At 54.9% G+C, this 26,924-nt stretch overlaps 2 protein-coding genes and 2 long non-coding RNA genes across 6 annotated transcripts in view; 2 read left to right on the forward strand and 2 right to left on the reverse strand.

Moving 5' to 3' along the window:
• Nucleotides 1–5,883: 5,883 nt before the first annotated feature.
• LOC145722768 (uncharacterized) lies at nucleotides 5,884–10,464 on the reverse strand. Its single transcript, XR_014147288.1, has 3 exons — nucleotides 10,079–10,464; nucleotides 9,040–9,739; nucleotides 5,884–7,240 (listed from the first exon to the last, which is right to left on the reverse strand). It is a non-coding gene; the product is annotated as an uncharacterized LOC145722768 (long non-coding RNA).
• On the forward strand, nucleotides 10,433–14,251 carry LOC145722769 (uncharacterized). Its single transcript, XR_014147289.1, has 3 exons — nucleotides 10,433–11,849; nucleotides 12,331–12,434; nucleotides 12,757–14,251. It is a non-coding gene; the product is annotated as an uncharacterized LOC145722769 (long non-coding RNA).
• Nucleotides 14,252–17,279: 3,028 nt separating this feature from the next.
• On the forward strand, nucleotides 17,280–23,686 carry HNRNPAB (heterogeneous nuclear ribonucleoprotein A/B). Of its 2 annotated transcripts, XM_081827255.1 has the most exons (8): nucleotides 17,280–17,475; nucleotides 17,559–17,790; nucleotides 18,582–18,750; nucleotides 19,420–19,578; nucleotides 19,787–19,918; nucleotides 21,958–22,069; nucleotides 22,708–22,848; nucleotides 23,102–23,686. In XM_081827255.1, the coding sequence occupies exons 2-8, from the start codon at nucleotides 17,582–17,584 to the stop codon at nucleotides 23,170–23,172; spliced, it is 993 nt and encodes a 330-aa protein (XP_081683381.1). In that variant the 5' UTR covers nucleotides 17,280–17,475; nucleotides 17,559–17,581; the 3' UTR covers nucleotides 23,173–23,686. The 2 variants fall into 2 exon arrangements, with proteins under 2 accessions (XP_081683381.1, XP_081683382.1); XM_081827256.1 differs by lacking the exon at nucleotides 22,708–22,848 and having other exon boundaries at nucleotides 17,281–17,475.
• PHYKPL (5-phosphohydroxy-L-lysine phospho-lyase) overlaps nucleotides 20,849–26,924 on the reverse strand; it is a 35,337-nt gene continuing 29,261 nt past the window's right edge. Inside the window, exons 11-13 of one of the 2 annotated variants that reach the window (XM_081827253.1) lie at nucleotides 25,260–25,390; nucleotides 24,333–24,417; nucleotides 20,849–21,303 (exon numbers count right to left, since the gene is read on the reverse strand). In XM_081827253.1, coding sequence (XP_081683379.1) covers nucleotides 24,368–24,417; nucleotides 25,260–25,390 — 181 coding nt within the window. In that variant the 3' untranslated portion in view covers nucleotides 20,849–21,303; nucleotides 24,333–24,367. The remainder of the gene's footprint in view (nucleotides 21,304–24,332; nucleotides 24,418–25,259; nucleotides 25,391–26,924) is intronic. The other variant, XM_031029989.2, reaches the window with a different exon arrangement.

Genomic DNA, 26,924 nt, shown 5'->3' on the forward strand with positions numbered 1-26,924 from the left:
GTGTCTCTCTCCTGCAAAGGACACCGGTCCTATGGGGTCGGGACCCGCCCTCCTAGCCTCATCTTGACTTGATTGCATCTGCAAAGACCCTATTTCTAAAGAAGGTCATGTGTACAGGTAAGGGGTTAAGACTTGAACAGATCTTTTTTTGGGGGGGTGGGGGGTACAATTCAACCCAGTCCTGGAAACTCGACCATCAGCGGGGCATGAGCTGGAGGTCTGCAGGCAGCCGAGGTCGGGTGAGGCTGTGACAGCCTCATGGGCCATCTGGCCGGGGCTGGGGTGGTGATAGGACTGAGTGCTGGGCCTGGAGGGGCTCCTGTCACTAGGCCGTAGGGCTTGGGCACTGACGCTCCCTTCCACGCCCCCAGCTGGTGGCCCAGGGCAGGCAGTGACATGTGGCTCTCATTTCTGGCGGGATATAATTAGAAGGGAGGCCTGGACTTTTGGAAGCCAGAGGCGCCCTGGGTACCGCCTAGTGCAGACATTTCACGGACGGGAAGGCAAGGCACTTCCCCGAGCCGCTCCGTGTTCTGTGTCAGGTGCCGGCCGGAGATGGGCAGCGAGGGGGGGCTGTGGGCCCCTCGGCTCCCTTGGGGCGGGGGAGGGGGTGGCTGCGGTCATCCGCCCCCGGGCCCTGATCAAAGCCTGAAGCAGGGTCTACGCCAGGCCACCAGTATCCGTCCACAGTGTGTTTTTCTCCTCTGGGATTTTGTTTTTTAATCTGGGGCTGCCTGGAGGAAGAGGTGGGGTGGGTGAGGGGAGGGTGTCGCCCTGTGTCAGTCTGACTCACACTGCCACCATCCTGGTGCCTGTGGGTGTCAGGAGGGGCGGCCTTTGTCTCTTACCCTTGGCCGTGGGCTTTGCCCGCTCCCAGGATCTTTCCTCTGCTGGAGACTCTTCTCTGGCGTTTACTCTCCTGTTTTGGTAAAGCTTGGCGGGGCTGTAACTGTGTGTGTGTGCGCCCGCGCTTGCACACGTGCGCGTGTACTGCACCCTTTGCGGGGCACCATGCTGCCTCCCCGCTGTTGAACAGGATTCTGGAGTCCGTGCTTCCTGAACATGTTCTGTTCTGGCGCCCTCTCTCCGCGGCCCCCTGGAACCAGCATCCGCAGGCCCGCCAGACTTACGCCGCGGAGCTCGTTCCGTTCCCTAAATAGCTCATCCCCACGCAGCACCATCCTGGGCTCCGGCTGCAGGTCACAGCTAAGGCCAGGGCCCACGGGGACAGCGTGGGCACCCAGGGGCTGGAAGGCTGAGCAGCCAGACTCTGCACTTTCCATTCATTCCAGAACATGTACTGAGCACCTGGAGTGTGGCAAAGTCTGTGCTAGGCATTGGAGGGAGCCATAGTGAACTAGAGAGAGAAAGCCCTTGCCTCCCCAGAGGTTCCTAAGACCTGGCAGAAGATGGAACTGGCACCTGGGAGGGCATCTGGGAGAACCTGCTCCCGACTGTGATTTGCCGGGTGGGTGGGGGAGGGGTGCCGGGCATGCCTTGAGGTAAGGAGAGGAGGGGCGAGGTCAGGGCCAAAGTCGCTAGGTGGCCGGGCCCACTGGGATGGCCACACTCAGTGCTCACTGCAGCCATGCTCACTGTTGGGGATCTGCTGTGTTACGACACAGAAAGCTCCAGAAGGGCATACCTGGCAGGGAGTCAGTTCTTGGAAAACACTGGAGTGAATAAACTTTGCGGGGGGGTGAGGTGCGGGGGAGTGTTGGTGGGAGCACGGCAGGAGTTTAAATTGGGGAGTAGGTACCCCTGGCTGGCTCAGTCGGAAGAGCATGCGATTCTTGATCTTTTTTTTTTAAGATTTTATTTATTTATTTGAGAGAGAGAGAGCACAAGTAGGCAGAGCGGCAGGCAGAGGGAGAGGGAGATGTGGGGCTCGATGGGATCATGACCTGAGCCGAAGGCAGACGCTTAACCATCTGAACCACCCAGGCGCCCTGCAACTCTTGATCTTGGGGTCGTGAGTTTGAGCCCATGTTGGGTGTAGCGATTACCAAACAAACAAACAAACAAAAAACCCTAAAAATAAATAAGTAGGGGCAACTGGGTGGCTCAGTCAGTTGAGCATCAGACTCTTGGTTTTGGCTCAGGTCGTGATCTCAAGGTCGTAGGATCAAGCCCCTTCATGCTCAGCAGGGAGTCTGCTTGGGATTCTCTCTCTTCCTCCCTCTGCCCCTCCCCCCCACGCATTTTCTCTCTCTCTCTCTCTCTCAAATAAATACATAAATAAATCTTAAAAACAAATAAATTTAAAAAGGGGCTCCTGGGTGGCTCAGTCATATATGTATCCGACTCTTGATTTTGGCTATTTTGGCTCAGGCTCAGGTTGCGTTCTCAGGGTCGTGGGATCGCTCAGTGGGGAGTCTGCTTGGGATTCTCTCTCGCCCTCTGCCCCTCCCCCTCCTCCTCCCTAAAATAAATAAATAAAATCTTTTTTTTTTCTTTTTAAGATTTTATTTATTTGACAGAGAGAGAGACAGCGAGAGAGGGAACACAAGCAGGGGGAGTGGGAGAGGGGGAAGCAGGCCTCCCGCGGAGCAGGGAGCCCGATGTGGGGCTCAATCCCAGGACCCTGTGATCATGACCTGAGCCGAAGGCAGACGCTTAACGACTGAGCCACCCAGGCACCCCAAATAAAATCTTTTAAAATAAATAAACTTAAAAAACTAGTAAAATAAATTGAGGAGTAAGCCAGTTAGCTTTGTGCTTTTGGAAGATCATTTGGCCACCGTGGGAAAAGAGGGGCGTGGACAGTGGAGCCTGGGGAGAGAAAGATGAGCCATGAGAGGAGCCCAGGGTGGTGGGCGTGAGGCCTGCGCTCAGGGAATCTGTGTGAGCGATGTGTAGGACACGGCAGGACTTTGAGACTGGGTGTGGTAGTGGGGAAGCGGGCAGGTGGGGAGAATTTCTAAAATGGCCCCCCAGAGAGGTCCTGCCCTAAACCCCAGAACGTATGAGTGCTGGGGTATCCCCTGCTGTAAGCATGTTATTTGGAACCCTGACTGTCCTGGATTATCCAGGCTGGAAAGCAGAGCACTTCTCTGGCTGGTGGCAGTGGGACAGCCAGAGCTTAGAAACCGGCTGTGAAGATGGGAGCCCTGGGTAAGGACCGAAGAGGAGCTGCAAGGAGCTGGAGGGACCCCGGCGAGGAGGAAGGGGGAACCCCACTCCAGCGGGTTCCCATAAGGCACTGAATCCTGCCAACAACAGGAACGAGCTTGGAAGAGGAGCCTGAGTGCCAGGTGAGATCACAGCAGGTGGAAACTTTGACTTCACCTCCTTGTAAAGGGCTGAGCAGAGCACCCAGCCGGGTGCCATCCTGGATTTCTGATCTGTGAGAGAAGAAATGGATGTGGTTTTTTTTGTTTTTTGGGTTTTTTTAAAAGATTTTATTTATTTATTTGACAAAGAGAGAGCACAAGTAGGCAGAGTGGCAGGCAGAGTGGCAGGCAGAGGGAGAGGGAGAAGCAGGCTGAGCTGAGGAGGGAACCCAACGCAGGGCTCAATCCCAGGACCCTGGGATCATGACCTGAGCCGAAGGCAGACATTCAACCAACTGAGCCATCCAGGCGCCCCTGCATGGTTCAAAATTATACAAAAAAGTTATACAGTGAAAATTGTCCCTTCCATGCTTGTTTCAGTTTCCTGTTTTTCTAACCAGAAGCAGCCCGTGAGAGGCAGTTCCTACTTTGCCTTCCATAGACAGTCTCCATCTATCTATCTACCTACCTACCTACCTACCTTCCTACCCACCTGCTTATCCCCAGATACTGTTTTTTTCCTCCTTTTTACAGAAGTGGTCCAGACCGTGCACGACATTTTTGCATCTTGCTTTTTTCAGTAGGAGATTGTTCCTATGAAATTGCTAGTGTTTTTGTTAGGATAGCAGTAACAAGTTAATCAAATGTCGACGGGAGGTTTGACATCTTCATGATCTTGACTCTTCCTGTTCAGGAACATGATAGGCCTTTCCATTCGCTCACGTGTTTTGTGTGCTCAGCATTTCCTATATTCTTCATCTTTATCTTGAATATTTGTTAAGTGTATTCCTAGGTGTTTTATATCCTTTCTTCCTTTGTATCTTCTGATTCTTGTTAGCATATATAAAAGGCACCTTGCTGAATTCTCTTACTGTTTATTTAGAATAGTGTTTTGGCTAATTCTCTTTGGGTTTTCCACGTATGTAATCATATGATCTGCAAATGGTGATGAATTTACCTACCCTTTCCCTATTTCATGCCTCTAATTTCTTTCTCTTGTCCAATTACATTAGCTGTTCCTCCCGAAAAGGTTAAAGAATAAATGGAAGAAGGTATTGTTTCATACTTTAATGAAAGTGCTTCAGGAAGATGACATTTGGATTGTTTTTATAAGTGTTTATCTTATTCTATTTTGTCAAGAATGTTTATTAAAAATGTATGTTGAAGTTTATCAAATGCCCTGTTCATATATATTGATAAGACTGCTTTTATCCCCCTTATTTTTCCTATTAATATTATCATTATAATAGTAGAGTTCCTAATATTAAACCATCCTTGGCTTTCTGGATGAAGCCTTGCTTCGTTATGATTTAAAGTCATTATTAGGGACACTTGGCTGGCTCAGTCGGTGGAGCATGTGACTCTTGATCTGGGGGTCATGAGTTCAAGCCCCACACTGGGTGTAGAGTTTATTTAAAAATTTTTTTAAAAGATTTAAAATTACTGGGATGCCTGGGAGGCTAAGTCGGTTAAGCATCTGACTTTGACTCAGGTCATGGTCTCCAGCTCCTGGGATCGAGCCCGGCTGGTCTGCTTGACCCCCCTCTCTCTCTGGCCCTTGTGCTCTCTCACTCTCTCTCAAATAAATAAATAAAATCTTAAAAAAATATATTTAAAATTACTAACTTGCTGTTGGGTTGTATTTACTTATACTAACATCTTTCTTTTTTTTTTAAGTAAACTCCACACCCAACATGGGGCTTGAACTCATGATCCTGAGATTAAGATCTGATATGAGCTCAAGAGTTGGACGCTCAACGGACTGAGCCACCAAGGTGCCCCTACTCACTAGCATTCTCGAATCAATATTCATAACTGAACTCCGTCTATGGTTTTCTTATATTGGGCATGTCGTCTGATGCCTGAGTTGACCTCCATGCAGAGGTGTGGAGGCCGCTCCAGGACCTTCTGCATCTGGAGCTTGTGAGGAAGGGCCAGACTGGAGAGATAGGTTGGTGAGGCTTTCACATATAGGCAATATCTTGTGCTGAAACATGGATAAACCTGGAAAACATCATGCTAAGTGAAAGAAGCCAGACACAAAAGGCCACATATATGATTCCATTTAAAGATTTTTTTTTTTAAGATTTTATTTATTTGACACAGAGAGAGAGACAGCGAGAGAGAGAACACAAGCAGGGGGAGTGGGAGAGGGAGAAGCAGGCTTCCTGCTGAGCAGAGAGCCCGATGTTGGGTCTCGATTCCAGGACCCTGGGATCATGACCTGAGTCGAGACGCTTAGCGACTGAGCCACCCAGGCGCCCCTAAAGATTTTCTTTTTGACAGAGAGAGAGAGAGAGAGACAGCACAAGCAGGGGAGAGGGAGAAGCAGGACCCTGGGATCATGATCTGAGCGGAAGGCAGACGCTTAACCGACTGAGCCACCCAGGCGTCTCTATGATTCCATTTCTAAAAACTGTCTAGAATATGTAAATCTAGAGAGACAGAAAGTAGATTAGTGGTTGCAGGGGCTGAGGTTGGGTGGGTGGGGATGGGAATGACTGCTAATGGGTAAGGGGTTTCTCTTTAGGTGAAGTGAATGTTCTAAACTTAGGTTGTGGTGATGAATTGCCCAACTCTGTGAATATACGAAAACCATTGAATTGTACCTTTTTTTTTTTTTAAGATTTTATTTATTTGACAGAGAGAGCGAGCGAGAGCAGGAACACAGCAGGGAGAGTGGGAGAGGGAGAAGCAGGCTTCCCGCTGAGCAGGGAGCCCCATGCAGGGCTCGATCCCAGGATCCTGGGGCCATTTCCTGAGCAGAAGGCAGACGCCTAAAGACTAAGCCACCCAGGCGCCCCCCAATTGTACATTTTAACGAGGTGGATTTTATGGTATGTCAATTATATCCCGAGTAGAATGTGGGGGGAGGAAAAAAGAAACTGAGAAGTGGCTAGACTGTGGAAGGAAAATTTGCTAACTGGCATGAGGAAGCTGCTCTCATCCTGGGTCAGGGCTGGAAGCCCCAGTGGGAGGCCACTTCTCACCTTTTTGGCAAAATGGAGGAATGTGGACTGGGGACGGGAGTACTTGGCAACAAGATCCATTCTAGGGTATCATTCTTCCTTGCTGGAAGTAGTTCTGACCCAGCAGCCAAAGGGAGGATCAGTTTTAGAAGGAACACTTCCCCAGGAGGAAAAGATTTGCTGGCAGGACGCGACAGGAAGATGGGTGGGCCAGGCGGGAGAGCCTAGACTAGCCCAACATAACGAGGTGGCCAGGCCGGCCATGGACGGGACGAGAGCGGTACAGGAGGAGGTTCTGGAAAGTCAGACGCCCTCAGAAGGCCTGGCCGAGGTTGGCGATGGGGTGTCTGGAGGACATAGTCCTGGCACTCTGTCCCACGTCTCCCTAAGCCAGTGGGGAGTGAGTACCTCTCGGGATCCCTGCGAGCACGAGAAGTCGGCCCAGGAAGGCGCACGATCTAGTCCTAGCCGGCAGGAACCTGAGCCGCGCATGCCCAGAGCACCCGGTGGGCGTGCCGGAGGTGGGCGGGGCGAGCGGGGGCGGGGCGGAGCTGTGAGTGGGGCGCGCTGCTGGGGCGGTGGGCGACCTCTGGGATGGTGGGACGCTGTTCGAAGCAGGTGGAGGATTGCACTGCCAAAGTGATCCAGAAGCCACCGAGGTGGGGCTCCGGCCATTGGAGGCGGGGATCGAGGATGCTGGGAGAAGGCGACAGGTGTGGCGTCACCTGCACGAAGTACTGAGTCTGGTGAGGGGGTGCTCGATGGGCCCGTGCTGCAGGTGGAGGTGTGAAGACTGGAAACTTGAGAAGGGGAGACTGGAAATGAGTCACCAGTTCTATGGCCGGCGCTGGAGTGTCACTCTTAGACCCATTTGAGTGCTGGCCCGATTTTCAAATGAAGAAAGGGAAAATGACTTGTTCTGAATCCCAGAGTTGGGATGCTGGGTGGGAGGCAGGATTTGAACTGGATCCCCTGATTCCAAAGCCACATCTGGCGCTCCTGTATTGGAGTTTAAGGGACAGGTGAATGGCCTAGAACAGAACTGGACAAATATTACCCCTACAGGATCAGATAGTAAATACTGTATTTTCTGCCTTGAGGGTCAAGAGGCATGCTATTATATAGGTAAGTACATAGTATAAGAAGAGATGAGGGGCGCCTGGGTGGCTCAGTCGTTAAGCATCTGCCTTTGGCTCAGGTCATGGTCCCAGGGTCCTGGGATCGAGCCCCACATCCCTGCTCGGCGGGAAGCCTGCTTCTCCCTCTCCCACTCCCCCTACTTGTGTTCCCTCTCTCCCTGTGTCTCTCTCTGTCAAATACATAAATAAAATCTTTAAAAAAAAAAAGAGAAGAGATGAAACAGGGGTGTCAGCTGGATCAGTCGGTAAAGCATGTGGCTCTTCATCTCAGGATGGTGAGTTTGAGCCCCACCTTGGGCATGAAGATTACTTTAAAAAGGAGGGAAAAAGGAAAATAAAAAAAAAAAAAGAGATGAGACATATCTCCATATGCTTTTTACTGACAGACTATCTTTATTTACAGACTCTAACTTTGAAATTCATGGAATTTATGTGTCATGAAATACTATTTTGTTTGTTTTTGAGAGAGAGAGACCGAAGTGTAGGAGTGGGGTAGGAGCAGAGGGAGAGAGAGAATTTTTTAAACTTTTTTTTTAAAGATTTTATTTATTTGTCAGAGAGAGAGAGAAAGCATGCACAAGCAAGGGGAGCGGGATGAGGAGCAGAGGGAGAAACAGTTTCCCCACTGAGCAAGGAGATGGAAGTGGGACTCCACAGGACCCTGGGATCATGACCTGAGCCAAAGGCAGACCCTCAGACTGAGCCACCCAGGCACCCCCAGAAAATGTTAAATTATACATGTGTTTGCATTTGTGGCATCATATTTCTGTGATGCAGCACCGCTGGAGATGTAGGCTGGGGGTACATGGGATGGGATGGCCCCTCCATTTGTGTTGAGGGAGGCGGGAGGAGGTGTGGCCTGGCTTCAAGCAGTGGAATGTTGGGCCACGTGGGGACAGCGGGTTTCATTAAGGAGAGGTGGAGGGGCAGGCTGGGGGGGGGTGGTACCAGACCGAGGAGGCTTCTGTAGGACTCTGTTTGAGATGGGGGGATGCTTCAGGGACCAGGAGGAAGGAGCTGTTTTGGGGGGCAGCCCAAGCTAGCTTTGCCTTGCCCTTGGCTGTGGAGGGAGTAGGGAGGTGCCAAGAAGAGGGTACCAGCCCGTGGCTTCCTGTTTCTGGGGGGAGGAAGGCAGAGTTCCTGCGTCCATGTCTGAGCTCCCTGGGCGTAGGAGGTGGAAACCTCAGCGGGCCCCTGGTCTCTTGCCTGCAGCTGCCTGGGGCTCGGAGCGGAGCCCCGGGGGTGGAGAGGACCCGACCGAAAGAGTCGTGGGTTCCAGGCCTGGTGGCACTGGACGGTTACCCGCACTCCACCTCCACGCTGAATGTCTGTGCCCTCCCCCAGCTCATATGTTGCAATCCTAACCCCCAGTGGGATGGTATTCAGAAGTGGGGCATTTGGGGGGCTGGAGCCTTCCACCCTGTGAGGATGCAGGGAGAATCAGCCATCCGTGAGCTGGGTAGCGGGCCCCCGCCAGGCACTGGGTCAGCCAGCGCCTTGATCTTGGACCTCCAGCCTCCAGAGCTGTGAGAAATAAATGTCTGTTGTCGTAAGCCGCCTAATCTACCGTAGGTTTGTTGTAGCAGCTTGAACGGACTGAGGCCCTTTCCTTCTATGACCTTTGGTTTTCTTCTCTGTTAACGAGGGGCTTGGACTTACCTTTGAAATGGATCCTCTCTTGATCCCTTGCTAGCCATTGCAAGAAATGGGTGACGTGAGGTTAGAGTCAGGTGTAGCCCGGAAGCGAGGGGGCTTTCCCCCGTGGTGCGGGTGGTTTCCTCCTTGACAGAAGCAGACAGTATCTGCCCACCACCTTCCCTGCCAGGCTTGGCTTTCAAAGCCCACCCCTGGGTAGTTCTGGTCCAGCTTTCCAGCCTTCCTGCCCATCCGCTCCCCCATGCCTGGGCCAGGGTCATAACTATGTATAGACACAAAATTCTGCCCACTCACCCTCCTTAATTTTTTTAAGTTTTTTTTTTTTTTTAAGATTTTATTTATTTGTTTGACAGAGAGAGGTAGAGAGAGTAGGGGGAGCAGCAGAGGGAGAGGGAGAAGCAAGCTCCCTGCTGATCAGGGAGCCCGACGCGGGGCTCAATCCCAGGACCCTGAGATCATGACCTGAGCTGAAGGCAGACGCTTCACCGACTGAGCCACCCAGGTGCCCCACCCCCCCTTTTTTAAAGCTTTATTTATTTAAGTAATCTGTATACCCAACGCGGGGCTCGAACTCATGACCCTGAGATCCAGTGTCTCCCGCTCCCTGCCCGAGCCAGCCAGGCTCCCCGTCCTCCTTAATGCCTCTCATTGCCCCTCCTTTCCTGGACTCCTGCCATCGCCGTCATCACTGGCTTCCTGTTTCCTGTGGATAAACGGATCCCTTTGTCAGGGCACAGTCTAGATCCCCTCTGTCGTGTGGGCTCCTTGCAGTCTTTGAACCCTCTGTGCCTTCGCTGGGTGGGTCTCTGCCTGCACCCACTCCTCCCCCATCTCTGCCCGGAGAACCCCCCCATCCAGTGCTCATGGTGCAGCTGGGCATCTGTCCTTCTCACCCACCTAACTGACTTGGCTCGGCATCCCTCCCACATGTCTTGTCCCCCTGTGCCAGGGCGGGGGGTGGCCTCTGATGGTGGAGGCCAGCAGGTTACCCAAGACAGGGGCCTGGTGACCTCCTCCGAAAATCGAGTGGAGGACAGCTTGCCTCTTACGTCTCCCTTCGTCATCATCGACACTTTGGTTGTCGGAAGCCTGTCGTGAAGCAGGGGCCCCAGGGTGTCCTTGCCTTCCTCGTGCAAGTAGCTAAGCTCGTTTCTCAGTGGCCCTTGCGAGGCGGCCCGACAGCTCCAGGCGCACGGTGTGAGTAGAAGCCAGGCCTGCTCCTCCCAGGCCTGGGCCCCCAAGACGCACACGGTCCTTCCTGCTTGCTTCCTACTGCCGGCTGCAGGCGCCTGATAAGACGCGAGGGGGGCTGGCGCCCCAAGATGAAGGGGACTGTACCCTTAAATGTCGCATGGAGGAGAGCCACTTCTCTGCGCATGACGGAGGAAGAGAGGCAGGTTGTTATGGCCCAGATGGCAGATCGGGTGGGGGAGGCGAGGGAAAGAGGGCCGCCGAGGCTGAGCCACCCCTGCTCTGGGCCTGCGCACGGAGCTAATAGCAGATGTGTTCTCTGTAGACAAGGACACCATGGAGGGGCCGGGCTGGGGGGGCGGGGGTGTCCCGTCTGGGACATGCTGAGATGGAGGGGCTTGGTGACACGTCAGGAGGACCGTTCAGGGTGGTTATCCTTGAGGGGTTAGAGCTCAGGAAACAGGTCCGTCCTGAGGGCCGTGGGCATGCCGATGGCGCGGGGTTGAGGGGAAGCCCAGGCGTTAATAGGTGAGCGAATGGGAGGCATTCTTGCAGAACCAGAAACCGAGGCTCCAAGGGACAGCGCGACCCCATAAAGAAAAGAGCCTCCCGGGCTGGTCTTTGGCGAGACCTCTGAGAAGCAGCAGTGCCCTTCCCAGTTTCGTCGGCCGTCACCGGCCTGGTCTGCAGCAGTGGGGTCCTCGGTCTGTCTGCCTTCCAATGCCTGGTGCCCAGAATGCTTTGTAACAGTGAGGTGGGGGGGTCCAGACCCGGGGCGGGGGGAGCGGCAGCTGGGAATCTGGTTTCTGAGCTTTGCTGGGGATCGGGACGTGAAGGCCGGGCATTCCCTGTAGGCAGCCCCGGGGAGCTCCCGAGGACACTGGGAGGGTCAGGTCTGTCCATGAGCCACGTGTTCCATTCCTGATTCCGGAAGGGTGGCCCAGGCATTTCTGATTGGTCTCTGGTGGGCCCGGGGCGGCTGTTGTAAGAATGTGCCCGTGGGGAGGGGGCTGCTGCCGGCTAGCGGAGCTCGTTCAGCTCGTCCAGGTCTGTTTGGAGGATCTGACTTGAGAGGGTTGCAGGGGAACTCAGCAGGTGAAGGAGTCTTCCCTTAGATCTGTTGCTATTGTTGTTGGTAATCCGAGCTGCTCTCCTTTCCACCCCCTGCCTGCCAGGCCCTGTGCTAGACCCTGTGCAGATCTTTCCTCCGGTTCCTGCTGGGGTGCTGCCATCCCTGTTTTTTTTTTTTTTAAAGATTTTATTTAGTTATTTGACAGAGACACAGCGAGAGAGGGAACACAAGCAGGGGGACACTTAACGACTGAGCCACCCAGGCAGCCCTGTCATCCCTGTTTTAAAAGATGAAGAAGCCCTTTAAAAGATGAAGAAGATGCCTTCAGCTCAGGTCATGATCCCAAGGTCCTGAGATCGAGCCCCATGTTGGGCTCCTTGCTCAGCGGGGAGTCTGCTTCTCCCTCTCTCTCTCTGCCCTTCCCCCCCTGCTCGTTCTCTCTCTCTCGCAAATAGATAAAATCTTAAAAAAAGAGAGAGAGAGACTGTTTATTCATTCTGCAGGTGCTGGGGTGCTCACTGGAGGTGCTGGGATGAAGGAGACCGACCTGGTGAGGATATCATTGAGCTCAGTGTCCCTGCTCTGAGAGGGGCCCTTCCTTGGGGCATGACAGCACTTCCTGGAGGAAGTGGAAATCTCGTGGAGGTTGTATTAGTCAGCTCGGGCTGCTGTAACAAAGCAGCACAAGTTGGGGGGCATACAACAGAAATTTGTTGTCTCACGGTGGTGGGAGGGCCGTGCTCCAGCTGAAGGCCCTAGGAGAGAATCTGTTATGTGCCTCTCTCTAAGCTTCTGGTCTCCCCAGCCCTCCTTGGTGCCCCTTTGTGCCATGGACTGAATGTTTCTCTCCCCCGCCGATTCATATGTTGAAGCGCTAGTCCCCGGTGGGATGGTATTTGGGAATGGGGCCTTTGGGAGGCAATTCGGTTTAGATGAGGTCATGAGGGTGGGGCCCCCACCACAGGGTTAGTGCCCTCATAGGAGGAGACATGAGAGGGCTTGCTTCTCCCTTCCTTCTCTGCCGTGTGAAGATATAAGAAGACAGCCGTCTGCAAGTTAGGAAGTGGGTCCTCACCAGATACCAGATCTGCGGGCACCTTGATCGTGGGCCTCCCAGCCTCCAGAACCGTGAGAAGTAAGTTTGTGGTTTAAGGGGCACCTGGGTGGCTCAGATGGTTGATTCAGCTCAGGTCATGATCCCGGGGTCCTGGGATGGAGTCCTGCCTGGGGCTCCTTACTCAGCAGGGAGTCTGCTTCTCCCTTTCTCTCTGCTGCTCCCCCTGCTTGTGCTGTCAAGTAAATAAATAAAATCTTAAAAAAAAAAAAAAGAAGTTTGTTGTTTAAGCCACCCAGAGCTGATTTAGACACCTGGCTTGTAGACCCGTCCCTCCAACCTCGGCCCCTGTCATCATGGTGTTTTCCTTCTGTCTCTGTCCCTGTGTGTCTTCTCTTCTCAGAAGGCACCAGTCAAGTTGGAGTAAGGGCCCACACTACTCCCGGGGGACCTCATCTTAACTCGGCTGCATCTGCAGAGACCCTGTTTCCAAATCAGGTCACATGCACCGTCGACCGTATCTTTTGGGGGGCATACAATTCAACCTGCACCAGATACGTAGAGCAGGCAGGCGAGGTTTGGGGAAGAGTATTCTGGGGAGAGAACACAGCCGGTGGAGAGGCTCTTCCAGAGGCAGAAGGACGCAGGTGGGTTTCCGGATATAAATTCAGCACAGCTGGAGTGGAGAGTGGCCATGAGATGCTGCCGGGGTGGCTCCTGCTGGACCCCACACATTGTGTGGAATGCTCAGGGCTGCCTAGGCTGCCATTAGAGATAAACCCCGAAATCTCAGTGGCTTGACATAGTTACAGCATCGTTTCTCGCTCAGGGCAAGTCTGGCCTAGGTTGGGCATTTGTTGGCAGTGACATAGCTCCGCTGTGCAGAACACGTGGTCTCCAGGGCAAGAGAGGTCTGGGGAGGCCCCTGGGCTCACGTGCCCAGCCCTGGAAGCGACCCTGCCACTCACACCCCACCCTGCAAGGGAGGCTGGCGGGGAGCATGGGCTTCCGTGAGCCCCCACTCTCTCCCTCTCTCACCCGAATTCAGGGCTAGGACTTCATCCTCAGAGTGCTGGGAAGCCCAGCCAGGGTCTCCATGAGGCCTGAAGATGCCACTTGTGTGTTAGAAAGCTTCCTCCAGCTGGAGCCAGACTCAGCCCTGGCACAGGGGGGCTGGAGCCCGGGGAGCTGAGGAGTGTGGCCTGGCCCACAGTCACAATGCCCTGGCAGCTCACTCTTGCGACTTCCAGCTTGCAGGCTCAGCCGAGAAAAACAAACAAACAACAAAAGAATAAAGGAGAACGCGAGGAAAATCAATTCATGTACAGCTGACCCTTGAACAACATGGGTTTGAACCGTGCGGATCCACTTACACACAGATTTTTTTTTTTGTAGATTTTTTTTTTTAAAGATTGTATTTATTTATTAGGGAGAGCGGGGGGAGAGAGAGAGCAAGAGAGCACAAGCAGGGGGAGTGGCAGAGGGAGAGGGAGAAGACTCCCTGCTGAGCTCGGAGCTCAATCCCAGGACCCCGAGACCACAACCTTGAGCCGAAGTCAGATGCTCAACTTGACTGAGCCACCTGGGTGCCCCCTTTTTAGATTTTTTTTTTGGATAAATACAATACAGTATTGTGTATGTATTCTCTTCCTTATGACTTTCCTAATAATGTTTGTCTTTTCAGTAGCTCACTTTATTGTAAGAATATAGTATATACTACATATAACATACTAAATACTTGCTAATTGCCTATATTATGGGTAAGGTTTCTGGTCAACAGTAGGCTATGAGTAGTTCAGTTTTGGGGGGAGTCAAAAGTTATATGCAGATTTTTGACTCTACAGGGGGTTGGCACCCCTAACCCCTGCATTGTTCAAGGGTCAACTGAAATTTTAAAAACTTGCAAAATGCATTTTGTTCTCTCTCTTCTAGGTTGGTTATTTTTTTAAAAGATTTTATTTATTTGAGAGAGAGAGAGAATGAGCAGTGGGGAGGGGCAGAGGGAGAGAGAGAGAGAAGCAGATTTCCTGTTGAGCAGGGAGTCTGATCCAGGGCTCCTTCCCAGCACCCTGGAATCATAACCTGAGCCAAAGACAGACGTTTAACAGACTGAGCCAGCCAGGTGCCCCTAGGTTGGTTAATGTATGTATTCTTACACATACGCTGCCCGACAGCCTCAATCCCCAAAGCCAGGAGATTGTACTATATGGGTCTCTTAAGGGCATTTCAGGGGATAACTGGGCTCCTTGCTGATTTGAGAACCTCACACAAAGATGTCCTCTATTCAGGGTCTGTAACGGGGACCCAATAACTGGAGTGGGATCCTTGCATCAAAGGGACTTCCTGCTGCTTCCAAAGAGCCCGGTGCCCTGCCCATGTCAGAGACACCGTTAGGGGCAAGTAAAAGCATTCTGTGCTGAGACTGACCCCCTCTTGTCTGCAATTCTTTAGAGTTTACAAATTTTCTTTCTTTCTTTTTTTTCTTTCTTCTTTCCTTCCTTCCTTTCGTTTTTAAGATGTATTTATAGGGTGCCTGGGTGGCTCAGTTGGTTAAACGTCTGCCTTCGGCTCAGGTCATGACCTCAGGGTCCTGGGATGGAGCCCCGCATCGGGCTCCCTGCTCAGTGGGAGTCTGCTTCTCCCTCTTCCTCTGCCTTTCCCCCTGCTCGTGCTCTCTTTCACTCTCAAAAAAAAAATAAATAAAATCTTAAAAAAACAAGAGAGTTATTTATTTATTTGAGAGGAGGGGGAGGAGACGAGGGAGAGGGAGAGAGAATCTCAAGCAGACTCCGTCCTGAGTGTGGAGATCCACGTGGGGCTTGATCCCACAACCCTGAGATCACAACCTGAGCTGAAACCAAAAGTCAGACTCTTAACTGACTGCGCCACCGAGGCACCCCATAAATTATTTTCTAAGCTATTGTTTCATTTGAGCCTCAAAATAATTTAATCTGATAAGAGATCTAATTCAGACCAAGGAACTCAGGAACTCAGAGACCCCTTGTCCTTCAGTAGCCAGGAGCCCTGGAATCAATGCAGGGTTGGAGGTACTGGCTTCGTGCCTACAATTTTAGATGTGATTTCAGTGTTTTTGGGTATAAACTACGGATACCCTCACACAAAAATTATTTTGAGGCTCCAATGAAGCAATGTTGGGGAAAGCATTTTGCAAACTGTGAAGCGCTGTCCAAATGCTGTCATTCTCAGATTTGACATGTCTAGGAAAGTGTTTCCCAAGTTGTGGGAAAAGGCATCTGTGTGGAGCAGAGCAGGAGATTAAGTGAATGTAGGCTCTGATCAGTAGTTATGTCCTGTGGCTGTATTTAGACTATTTGACTTTGAACTTAATTGCCTGTATTATCTTCACGCTGGAGCAGCTGTGTCCATCAGCCCCAGTGCACAGCACCCCTCCCTGGCCCTTATTTCTGTGGGAGGGGACGGGCTGGGGTGGAGAGTTTGTGAAGGACTTCCTGCAAGCCTTTTTATCAGCTTTCATTGACATGACCCCAGTTTTATGGAGATACTCTGGGTTTTAGTTGTGGAATCTGGCCCGAAAGTGACGCAGTCAGGTGGGCCTTGAGGTGAACCAGAGGGTATTTGCTCCTCTGGGGACAGGTGCCCCTGCCCTAGTTGATGGATACCTTGGGGGAATGCAGCGCTGTGTGGCCAAGTCTTCGGGTTTTCTATAGTCGATTATTTTTTCCAAATGTGAAATGGTCACATTATTCATTCCCTCTGCAACTCCACTGGCTGGCCGGATTCGGGAGTGAGTCTTGGGCCAACGCTCTGGGCTTCAGTTTTCTCATTTATAGATTTGTGATGGTATCGCCTTCCACTGGGTTGTTAGGTGACCAGATGAGGCACTAGAACCCCCAGCCCCCCACACCGGGCCTGGCTGTAGGAACCCAGAGGGAAACGTCAGCCACTTGTGTTCCGTTGCTATCTGGTAATCCCCAGGCTTCAGAGGTTGTAATCCTGGTCCATGTGGGGCCCCGTCACCCATATGATTAAAAGGAATCATGGGATTACGCCGGCCTTCCAAGCTTGGTGGTCAAGGAGATCAAATGAAGGGGTTTAGTATATTAGAGAAAGAGAACCGTCCCGCCCCGCCTCCAACTTCATGATTTCAGGGAAGTGGTGTATTTTCCTTAAAAAGAAATTTCAGCAGGAATACATGAATTAACTCAAATAAAAAACGTTAACCCAAAGTGTGAAGACAAGGCTAATCGTCTAGGTGGTGCCGGACGACCTAAGATTGGGGAACACCGCCGTCCCACCGTTTCTCCCGCCACATCCAGCCCTAGCACCATTGGCACCAGACGCCCGGCGGGCTCCACCCCCTCTCCGCTGCTCGCCACTGGGGGAGGCGGCCGAAAGGGCGGGAGCGCGGGGCCGTGAGGGCACCAAGGTCAAGGGGGAGGGCGGGCCGCGTCCGGGTCCCTTCGAGCCGTGCCGCTGGCCTTGGGGGAACCCTGCGCGCCCAAGCTCGGCAGCCCGAGTTCTCCCACTTCCAGCCGGGCGACCTTGGTTTGCGAGACTTCCTGGAGCCCCGTTTCCTTTTTGGGGAAAACAGTGGGCGAAGCTGCCAATGCTGGGATGGGGCGCACCGGGACGAGAGACTGCGGCCTCACAGGGCGGAGGGGTCGGTCTCCGGCTCCCGGGCCGCGGGGTTCCGGTTGCCGGCGCCGCTCAGGAGGACGCTGTGGTGCCGCCCTGCCCCGGCAGCCCTCGGCAAGGCCCTGACTCGCGCGGGTTCTAAAATGAGGACAAAGCCCGCCCGGATTTAGCGTGCGCGCGCCGCTGCGGCCAATGGGACGCTGGCGCGGGGTTGAGTGGCGGGCGGGCACAGCCAATGAGCACGCGCCTTGTTGCGAGGTGCGCCCGGCCCCCGGCATTATAAAGAGCGCCACGAGTCGGCATTGTCAGGCGGCGGCACCGCGCGGGCCCGAGTGAGCCTGTCGGTCGGTGGGCTCTGAGTGGCGCGGCGGAGGGCGCGAGGTCGCGGCGGCTCCGTCGGCGGACGGAGGGGAGGCCCGGTAGCGCGGGCGTGAGCGCGGCCGAGCCCGCGGCGCCTTTCCGGCGGGTGGGGACGAGCGGGCCCCGCGGCGTCATCGGCGGCGAGGTGAGCTGCCGGGCCCGCGGACGGCGGGCGGGAGCCTGGGCGGGAGCCGCGCGGGCCTGACGCGCTGGGGCCGCTCGTTGCAGGAGCCGCCGCGCCCCGGCCTAGCATGTCGGAGGTGGGTGAGGAGCAGCCCATGGAGACGACGGGCGCCACCGAGAACGGACACGAGGCCGCCCCCGAAGGCGAGTCGCCGGCAGGGGCCGGCGGCGGGGCCGCGGCGGGCGCCGGAGGCGGGAGCGCGGCGCCCCCGGCCGGCAACCAGAACGGCGCCGAGGGCGACCAGATCAACGCCAGCAAGAACGAGGAGGACGCAGGGTAGGTGCGGCCGCGGGCCGACCGGGGCGCCGCCTTTGTTCCCGGGCCGCCTTTTGTTGGCGCCACGCGGCGGGGGGAGGGGCGGGCGGGCGGCCGGGGCCTGCTCGCCGCCCGGCTCCTCGTCGCCCGCCGCCCGCCACCCGCCGCCCGCGCCGGAGTTTGCAGGAGTTTGTTGGGTCGACTTTGGCGCCGCCCCGGGGCCGCTCGCGCGGGGCCGGGGGTGGGGGTGGGAGCGGGCGGCACGGAAGTGGGAGTGCGCTCGGACCCGGGGTCGGGCCGGCCTCGGGCTCCGCGGGGCTACGTGGGCGGAGTTGGCGCGCGCCCCGGCCGCGGCCTGCTTCTCACCCCCCACCCTGCGGAGGGCGGAGTCACGGTCTGAACGCGGTCTCCGGCCCCCGGAAGCTTCGAGTTCCTTGAGAGCGAGCTCTCGGCGGGGTGTGGGGGGTGAGGCCGGGCCGGCGGCCTTTTGCCTTACGTGCTCCACGTTAGTCAAATGACTTCCAGTTGTGAGGGTTCAGGGCCTCTACCCCAGGCCAGAGTGCCCTTCTTCCCCTGCCCGGTCGGGGGCTGCGCAGTCTGAAGCTTCTCCCGGGTCATGGTTGTGTGCGAGGGTAGTGAAGATTGGGTGACACCTCCCAAAGGTAGGACCCTTGGGGACTCTCAGGGCAGGCCCGTGTTCCGGATGGCGGCTTTGCTTCTGAGCCTTTAGCAGTGAAGGTATTGTCGGGGCCAGTCCTTCTCAAATCACGCTCTCTTGTGAGGCTCGTTGGCACGTGTCTTTACCGTTTCAGAAAAATGTTCGTTGGTGGCCTGAGCTGGGATACCAGCAAAAAGGACCTAAAGGATTACTTTACCAAATTTGGAGAGGTCGTTGACTGTACAATAAAAATGGATCCCAACACTGGTCGGTCAAGAGGGTTTGGGTTTATCCTCTTCAAAGACGCAGCCAGCGTGGAGAAGGTAAGCTGGGCGCTTGGTGTCTGCAGCCTTAAGTTTGTTCTAAGAGGATAGCATGATGAGTTCGTGTGTTCTGTAGGTGGTTGAGGTGAGGAACTTTTACTGTTTTTGAAGGGATTAAAGAATAGATTAAGTGGTGAGGGGTATGGGTTTGAGTGGTCCAGGAGGATCATCGTTGGTGTTTATTGCCTTTTTTGTGTCTCTCCTGGGCACTGATAAAGCAAATGTGCTATTGTGAGGACTAGAATGAAGAGTCCAGGGTTGCTATGAATGAACTAGGCATTATTTTAGCTCCATTTTATGGAAAATGAAACAAAGGCTCAGAAGTGTAAGTAGAAGAGCTCAGAGCCAGAAAGGGGTGGATTCCAACCCTAGCAGCCCACCTCCAGCCTTTCTCACTGTTGCCTAACTCATGAAAGAGCCGGGCTTTAAACTAAGACTGTCCCCCTAGGGTAAAGCAGTGTGGGGGGGTGAGGCCTGTAGGCGTTCAGATAAACGAGCTGTACTTGAAGTTTGGAGATGAAGTTGGGTTGCTAAGTCAGGTTAGGGGTGGAGTTTGGAGGGGCCAAACACGTTTTGTGTACCAGCGTTGGGGCCTCTGTGGCTGAGAGAGAGGGCCTTGTTGAGGGTGGTGCTGCTGAGTTACAACCTAATTTTCTTCTGTTGGGACAGGTCCTAGACCAGAAGGAACACAGGCTGGATGGCCGTGTCATTGACCCCAAAAAGGCCATGGCCATGAAGAAGGACCCGGTAAAGAAAATTTTTGTGGGGGGTCTGAATCCTGAAGCCACTGAGGAGAAGATCAGGGAATACTTCCGCGAGTTTGGGGAGGTGAGTATGGGACCCTGGGAGTGGGCTGCCGGTTGCCCTGAGGTTGCTTTCTCCCTGGTCCTTGGCAGCCTTGGCTGGCTATAACCCTCCTCTACAGACAGGGCTGCTGTATTCACTCAGGCCTTCATGGGTCTTTTCTCCTGGGAGTTCCCTATGGGCCTTGGGGGTGGGAAGAGGCATTGATTCTGAGTTTTGCATATGTTTCCAGATCGAGGCCATTGAACTTCCAATGGATCCAAAGTTGAACAAAAGACGAGGCTTTGTTTTCATCACCTTTAAAGAAGAGGAACCTGTGAAGAAAGTTCTGGAGAAAAAGTTCCATACCATCAGTGGAAGTAAGGTAAGGTGGTTCCAGCTCTGTCTCTGACCTGCTGCTGGAGAGCTGATTCTTACAGGGGTGGGTTAGCAGTTGGGCTACCTCTCCAGGGCAGTCTGACCCTACTGTGTTTCTGCGATGCCTGCTGTCCTGATTGGGGCCGATGGTCCTGTCCTTCAGGGAGTTCCAGGCTGCTAGAATTGGCGGAAACCCAGGATGTGTGGGAGGCAGGAGAAAGGGTGGTTTCTAAGGGCTAGAGCATGTTGAGTAGACCCTTTGATTCCTGATTGAAAGCTAGAGATCACGGTGTTTCCAATCTAGGGTCCAAGGTGAATATGGCCTGCAGTTAAAGTCTCGGAAGATTCTAGAACTTCTATTTATGGGTTTCTTTCCTTTGGGTAAAGTCTTTCTTGCCGTGGAGCTTTTTCCTCTTTTCTGTCACAACCAAATCTTTGTTCACTTCCACCTCCTTTGGATCTGGTTTAGTCAGTTCCCCCCTCAGGTGAAGATTCTTCCCAAAGCTCCCAGGGTTTTAGCAGCTTGTGTCTATGGTCCGTTTTTGCCTGAGGTGAGCAGTGCTGTGCCTGAGAACTGCCGCCCTTTCCTCTGAACTCTGGCCAGGCCGGAGGGGAGGAGGGGGGGGAGTTTGCTTCAGGTATTCTCTAGGTGGCCTCGAGGCAGGTGAGGGTGTGGCTCGCTGGCCGGGAGTGGCAGCCAGATAAGGTGGGACGGGTGGGGTGGGGCTTCTAGAAGTCTTAATCCTGGCTGGGAAGTTAGACTGGATTTAGGATTGGGCCCTTAAGAGTTTACGTCAAATGAGTTTGAATCCTAGGCTCAGCAGCTGGTTAAGAGCTGTTCCCCCAGTGGACAGTGAATGCACAGGACTTTTTTTTCCTGTGTCTTAATGTGAAACGGGCAGGAAGTACTTGTAACGTAGGCAATTGCTACTGGTGGTGGGTTTTGAAATAAATGTATTCAGCGTTTTTAATTAAACAGAAGACATCAGATGGCATCACTTGGTGGGGGTGGTTTCCTGGTTCGTTAGAGTATGCTTGAATGGTGACATACCGTATAAAATGGTATTTTACAGGTCCTAATTAGGGGAGTATATGTGCTAGGGTACTTTGAAAAGTAAACTGATTTACTTACAAGAGCACTGGGTGGTGGGAGGTCCCTGACCCTAACCCCACCTGCAGTGGGCAGATTTTTGAGCAAAAAGGGAACTGACTCTTTGGCTCCTAAGGGGACACCGCTATCTGGCCCTTCCCAACAACAGGCCAGTGGTTGGGGGAAGGGGGGAGCAGTGTGGCTGCAGGGAAGCCCCGCCCTGAGCGTCAGTGGCTTTCTTCCTCAAAGCCGGAGGTCAGTGTCGCCGCCTCGGTGTGTTCGAGTGGGGTGCTTCATTTCTTCTATAAAGAAAAGACAAAATGAGAAATTGTCCCTCCCGCCTTAAGGTCCCTGATCTGAGAAGCCAGCTCTGATCGCCCTTGCCCAGTAGGACAGGGCTGGCATCAGACCTACTCCCGGTGTGGGATCTTGCTACACTAGGTTGGCATTGGCTTCGCTGTCTCTCCTCCCAGTCGTTAGATGCGGAGCTGCCCCTGGGCTGCCATCAGCAGGCCTGGGTATAGCTGTTACCCCAGTAACTTCTCTGGGGAAAGGTTTTGGCCAAAAAGGCCCTAGTGAGGCCCGGTCCATTGAGATTTTAGTTGTACCGAAAGCTTCTAGCCCAAACGTGGCTTCCCACTTCAGCATATTTTTTTTTGTTGGTTTGTTTTTCTAAGGATTTACAGAGTGCGCGCGCGTGTTGGGGGGACAGGGAGAGAGAAACCTTAGCAGACTTTGCTCGGCGCAGAGCCCCATGTGGGACTCAATCCCACGACCCTGCGCCCAGACCAAGAGTCGGGACGCTTCACCAACCCCGCTGACTGCACCCCTGGGCAGATTTTGTTCTTGAGCAGACTGTCCCGATTGGCCATCTGAGTCTCCGTCAGCAAAGGTGTCCACCGTGCCTGCCCAGAGCTTGTCGCAGTGGTGTGACCCATTGTTCTCTCTGCTTTCAGTGTGAGATCAAGGTGGCCCAGCCCAAAGAGGTCTATCAGCAGCAGCAGTATGGCTCTGGGGGCCGTGGGAGCCGCAACCGAGGGAACCGAGGCAGCGGCGGCGGCAGTGGAGGTGAGTGGAACCTGGCTCGGTGAAGATGGGTGCTTGTCTGGGGGGCTCTCGCCGGCTTCCGGTGCGTGCTGCGCCAGGCCGGGCGAGTCGCGGCGGTGCTGCTGCTTGGCATGGCATGGGGGAGCCTGGCTCTCTTGGGGCCTGGGGCCCCAGGGCAGAGGGGCATCCGCATTGCAGTCAGGGTGTGGGGGGCATGAGGGGCGCGCTTGGCTCGGTGGCGGTCCTGAGTCTCGGGACACCCGTGGGCGGGTGAGCAGAAGGTAGGGCAGGGCTGTGCCAGGCGCTTTACCTCCTTCTGTCCAGGCCCCTCTGACTCCAAAGCCTGAACTTCATCCTTTTTTAAGGCCAAGCTGCCAGGGAGCGTGGTGGGGTGAGGAGAGGGACATTCGAGAGAGAGTGAGCTCCTGCCTCATTTGCCCCGAGAGGAGTTAGCCGTCCGGTCTCTCCTGGCCGATCCCAGGCATGGGTTTCCGACGCGGGGCCGGGCCCAGGGCCCTCGACCCCAGGACAGCAGCCCCTTGGCTTCTACCGCTGAGTTGCCATAGTAACCCCGCCACCCGAAGGGCAGGATTTCCTCCATCCTAGCTCCTGCGTGTGCTAAATGGTCCATGGGCCCCTGTGCCCTGCTCCCCCCACAGGTCAGAGTCAGAGTTGGAATCAGGGCTACGGCAGCTACTGGAACCAGGGCTACGGCTACCAGCAGGGCTACGGGCCCGGCTATGGCGGCTACGACTACTCGCCCTATGGCTATTACGGCTACGGCCCCGGCTACGACTACAGTAAGTAGGAGAGAGGGAGGCCCCCACCGCTCACCACCCCTCCCCCGGGAGGCAGGACAGACAGTGCAGGGGCCACCGGCAGCAGGGGCTTTGGAGTCGGACAGGCTGGGCTTGGGGGTTTGGCGCGGCCGCTGGCGGCAGGGAGGAAGCGCTTGAGCTTCTGGGCCTCGAGCCCGTCCCCGCCAAGCGCCTGGCACAGAGCGGGGAAGGCTCAGGAAGGCGGAGCTGCGACCATTGTCGTTCTTGTCCCCAGGTCAGGGCAGCACAAATTACGGGAAGAGCCAGCGCCGCGGCGGCCACCAGAACAACTACAAGCCGTACTGAGGCTTCGGCAGGACGCCCGACCGATCGCACACGCTTGTTTGGATCTCGAGTGAACACAATTATGTACCAAATTTAACTTGGCATACTTTCTATGGCCTGTCCCATGTGCATCTTATTTAAAATTTCCCCCTTGGAAATCACTCTCCTGTTGACTATTTCCAGAGCTCTAGTTGTTGTAGGCAGCGTGTGGGGTCTCCGAGGCCGGAGTGGCGTGAGAGGCTGATTGTATTCCCAGGTCCCCCAGAGCCCAGCTGCCGCGCCTGGACCTATGGACCCTGGTTGTAAAGAGTAAACTGTATCTTAGGAAACCAGTGTCACCTTTTTTTCACCTTTTAATTTTATATTATTTGTGTCATACATTTCCTGTTAATGGAAGTGTTAATTTTACTGTACTTTTTGGTACCTTTTGGGAATCTAATGTATTGTAAGGTATTTTACACGTGTCCTGATTTTGCCACGACCTGGATATTGAAGCTATCCAAGCTTTTGAAATAAAAATTTAAAAACCCCCAAAGCCTGGGTGAGTGTGGGGTGTGCTGTGAAGAGCGGGGAAGGGCCTCCTGAGCCTTTGAAGCTCTAGTACCCTCCATGACTAAATAGCAGTCCTCTCAGGTGGGGCCATGGACGCTCAGCATCGCCAGTGAGCTGCTTGTAAGGACCGGTCCTGCCCAGGACTTGAGCCTTTTTAGAGAAAGTTAAAGGACTCTGACTGGAGGCAGCTTCAAGGGGGTGAAGGTGGTACCGTGAGGGATGCTGCCCCCAGGGCAGTGGGGTCTGAAGCACCTGCAGACTGTTCTGTCTTTCCTTGCTGGTGTTAGTGGGATTCGGTTTCCCAGCAAGGACAGTGTGAAGGCAGTGTCCTAGGGACTGGCTGGATGGGACTCAAAGTGCCCCCTCTGGCTGAGCCTGGCTGCTGGCTGGACTGAGGCCCCCCAGAGCTGGTGGTTGAGGCCTCAGACCAGCAAAGATTTGTTTCCCCTCACTTCTAGAACTGGCTTGGGGGAAGGCGCTACTTTTGCCCTCTCCTGTCAGCTATCAAGTGCAAACTGTTGGGAGAGGTTGCTGGCAGGATGGCTGGAGAGGACCCGGTTAAGAGCAAGGTTTGGCTTGCTGAGGGTGCAGACCCCGGCGGAGGGTTGCAAGGAGTGAGGCCCACCCACCTGGGGGAGGGAGGATGTGATGTGGCAGGGCTGCCTCAGGGCCGGAGCCTCAGCGTCTCACAGCTCCTCACCTTTTCTTCCATGTCTGAAAAATAGCACAAAGCCCCCCTGCTTAGCCTATCTTCAGCATCCAAGCTTCTTGGATGACAGTTTGGAGACTGGGCCCTAGTCCAGCCCCTTGACCATGCACACAGGCCAAGCCACAGGGTCAGCAACGCTGTCCCGAAAGGACAAAGCCAGACCTCCGTCAGGTTTCCTGAGACTTCAGGCTCAACGGCAGCCCCCTCTGCCCAGGAAAGCAAAGCCAGGTCCATGCCCAGTCAACCTGCCTCTCCTCCCCTGGGCAACCCCCCCCCACAGCGGGCGCGCGTTTCTGCAAGGAGCTGGGATTTTGCCCAATGGCCACCCCTGCTCCCAGCTCTGTACGTGCAGCATGGCCTGCAGAGACCTGTCCGCTTCTGTCACTCTGGGGGGCCCGGTGAGTGCATTTTAGGGGAGACCCTGGACTGATCCTGATGTTTCCTCGGGGACCGGAAACCTGCGGAGGAGTCTCCTTTTGCATTTCATCAGTCCTGGGTGCAAATCTCATTCCAGCCGCTCAGCAGCTCAGCCGCCCAAGGGGATGCTGGCCTTCTAAGTAAGGCACTAGGCTCCTGCCACCCACGTAGTACGTCCCCGCAGCTTCACGGATAACATGATGGGGGCGCTTCCCTGGAGCTCCGATTCCCTTGCCCCGTGTCCAGACTGGTGCCGCCCAGGCAGGATGGTGAGCGGCTCAGGAAGCCCTTCCTGTCACACCGCAGTTCCTTGGTCCCTGCATAGTCTGCAGGACTCGCGGCCCGCTGCGGAGCCCCCTTCCTGGGCACCCGGGAAGGTCCTAGCTCCCGGCCGCAGGTTGGGCTCTAGAGTCGAGGGCCCCCAGCTCACCTGTCAGGATGGTATCCATCTTGGCCACCACGTGTCGCGCGTTGTCCACACTGAAGCACATCGGGGGTTTAAACTTCAGGACGTTCCTCCCAGGGCCATCAGTGCTCAGCAAAATGTAGTTCTCTTTCAGCCTGGGGGTGGGGGGGGCAGCACATGGTAAGGCCCTGCTGCCCAGCAGCCAAGGAGCCCTTCATGGGGCCTCCCCGCCCCCCCAGGCCGTCCTGTCCCCGGGAGCCCCACCCCTGTCCAGGTCCCACCAGGACACGGCCCTGGCTGCCTCTGCCCGACCTCCTGCCCGCCCGTCCTCCGGAGCCCAGCATTAAGGGCTCCCGTGTGGGGTGCCCCACCCCTGGCCCCCCCCGGAGCTCCGGCCTGAGCCAAGCATTCCTGCGCTGCACCGATGCTCACAGGCTGGTACCGTGAACCCCACGTGCCCCCGACCTAGCTTCAGCAGCTTCCCTGCCAACCCTGTTTCTGCTTCCTGCCCCAAAGTAATCTTGAAATTCCAGAGGACTCTCTAGTTTTAATTTCCAATTCTTTCTAGGAAGATGGCTTCACTCTCCTTAATATTATTGGTACCTAAAGACGTTAACATTCCACAGTTGCACTTCGACCTAGGAAGGTAATTTGGCCAGAAAGAAAGGGTCTGACGTGATTGTATTTACGTTCTGACCCCCACTTCCATTCTTTCTCATTCCTTTGTTATTTTTAAGTCTTGCCAGTTTGGCTCCTTTCGCCCGTACCCTTCTTGCCGGCACGGACCGTGGTCCTATTAGAAAGAACAAGGTCTGGACTTGCGATCCAGCCCCACCACCTACCAGTGGAGCCCCCGTGGGTGCCACCCCCCACCCCCACCCCGGTTCTGGTTTCCTCTCTGCACTGGAGAACTCAGGTCTGGCTGCCTCCTTCCCACTGACCCTGAGTCCCGAGGCTTCCCGGAGGGGAAGGCGGTGGGTGAGCTGCTGGGCGCACCCGACCCGCAGAGAAGGCAGGGCTTGGGCGGTAATGGGGGAGGGGGGTCAGTCTCAAAAATCCCAAGGAAGGGAACATTTTTACATTGTTTCTGTTCACATGCTCTTAGAATGATGTGCATTGCACGATCTGAGTAAGGACACACGTGGAACACCAGAGGAGTTTGCCAAGGTGGGGGAAGGGTGCTAAGAAGAGAGTCACAAGGAAAAGGGTTGTGAGGCTCAGGCCCCGCCTGGGGTCGGCTGAAACAACACGCGAACTGGGGCTGCGGTGGGGGACCCCGGAGTCCTGCGATCCCGGTCCTCCACACGCCTTCCACACAGACAAGGAGCAGGAGGTCTGTCCGTCCCGAAAGCCCACTGCTGTGGGAACGGGGAGCCCCAAGTCCGCCTCTGCCACCGTCCCTGGTGTGGCTGCAGGGAAGCTGCTTTCCCTGGGGCCGCCAGGGGTTGTGAAACGCGGCTTTCGGCTCTGGCACCCTCGGCTGGGAACCAGGAACGCGCTGCCCCCACCTGAAGGCTTTGTGCAGGGCCCTGGCCACAGAGCTGGCAGGGGACACACAAAGGGGGCCCCTACCCTGCTCCGGCCCAGATGCCACCTCCTTCAGGTCACCCTCTGTGGGCCTCCAGCCGAAGCAGAAGGCAGGCTCCTTCCCAGGCAGGGCCCCGGAGGCTGCAAAGGCAACTTGTTTCG

Source organism: Leptonychotes weddellii, chromosome 7 (assembly GCF_054177405.1).
Source record: "Leptonychotes weddellii isolate Sample4059 chromosome 7, ASM5417740v2, whole genome shotgun sequence".
Taxonomy (NCBI): domain Eukaryota; kingdom Metazoa; phylum Chordata; class Mammalia; order Carnivora; family Phocidae; genus Leptonychotes; species Leptonychotes weddellii.

What these genes read in the sequence shown, in the direction of transcription:
- HNRNPAB (XM_081827255.1), top strand. Translation starts at nt 17,582, where the DNA reads ATGTCGGAGGTGGGTGAGGAGCAGCCCATGGAGACGACGGGCGCCACC. An exon ending in AAGAACGAGGAGGACGCAGG is followed by an intron (nt 17,791 to 18,581) that starts GTAGGTGCGGCC and finishes TTACCGTTTCAG; the next exon opens with AAAAATGTTCGTTGGTGGCC. An exon ending in ATACCATCAGTGGAAGTAAG is followed by an intron (nt 19,919 to 21,957) that starts GTAAGGTGGTTC and finishes CTCTGCTTTCAG; the next exon opens with TGTGAGATCAAGGTGGCCCA.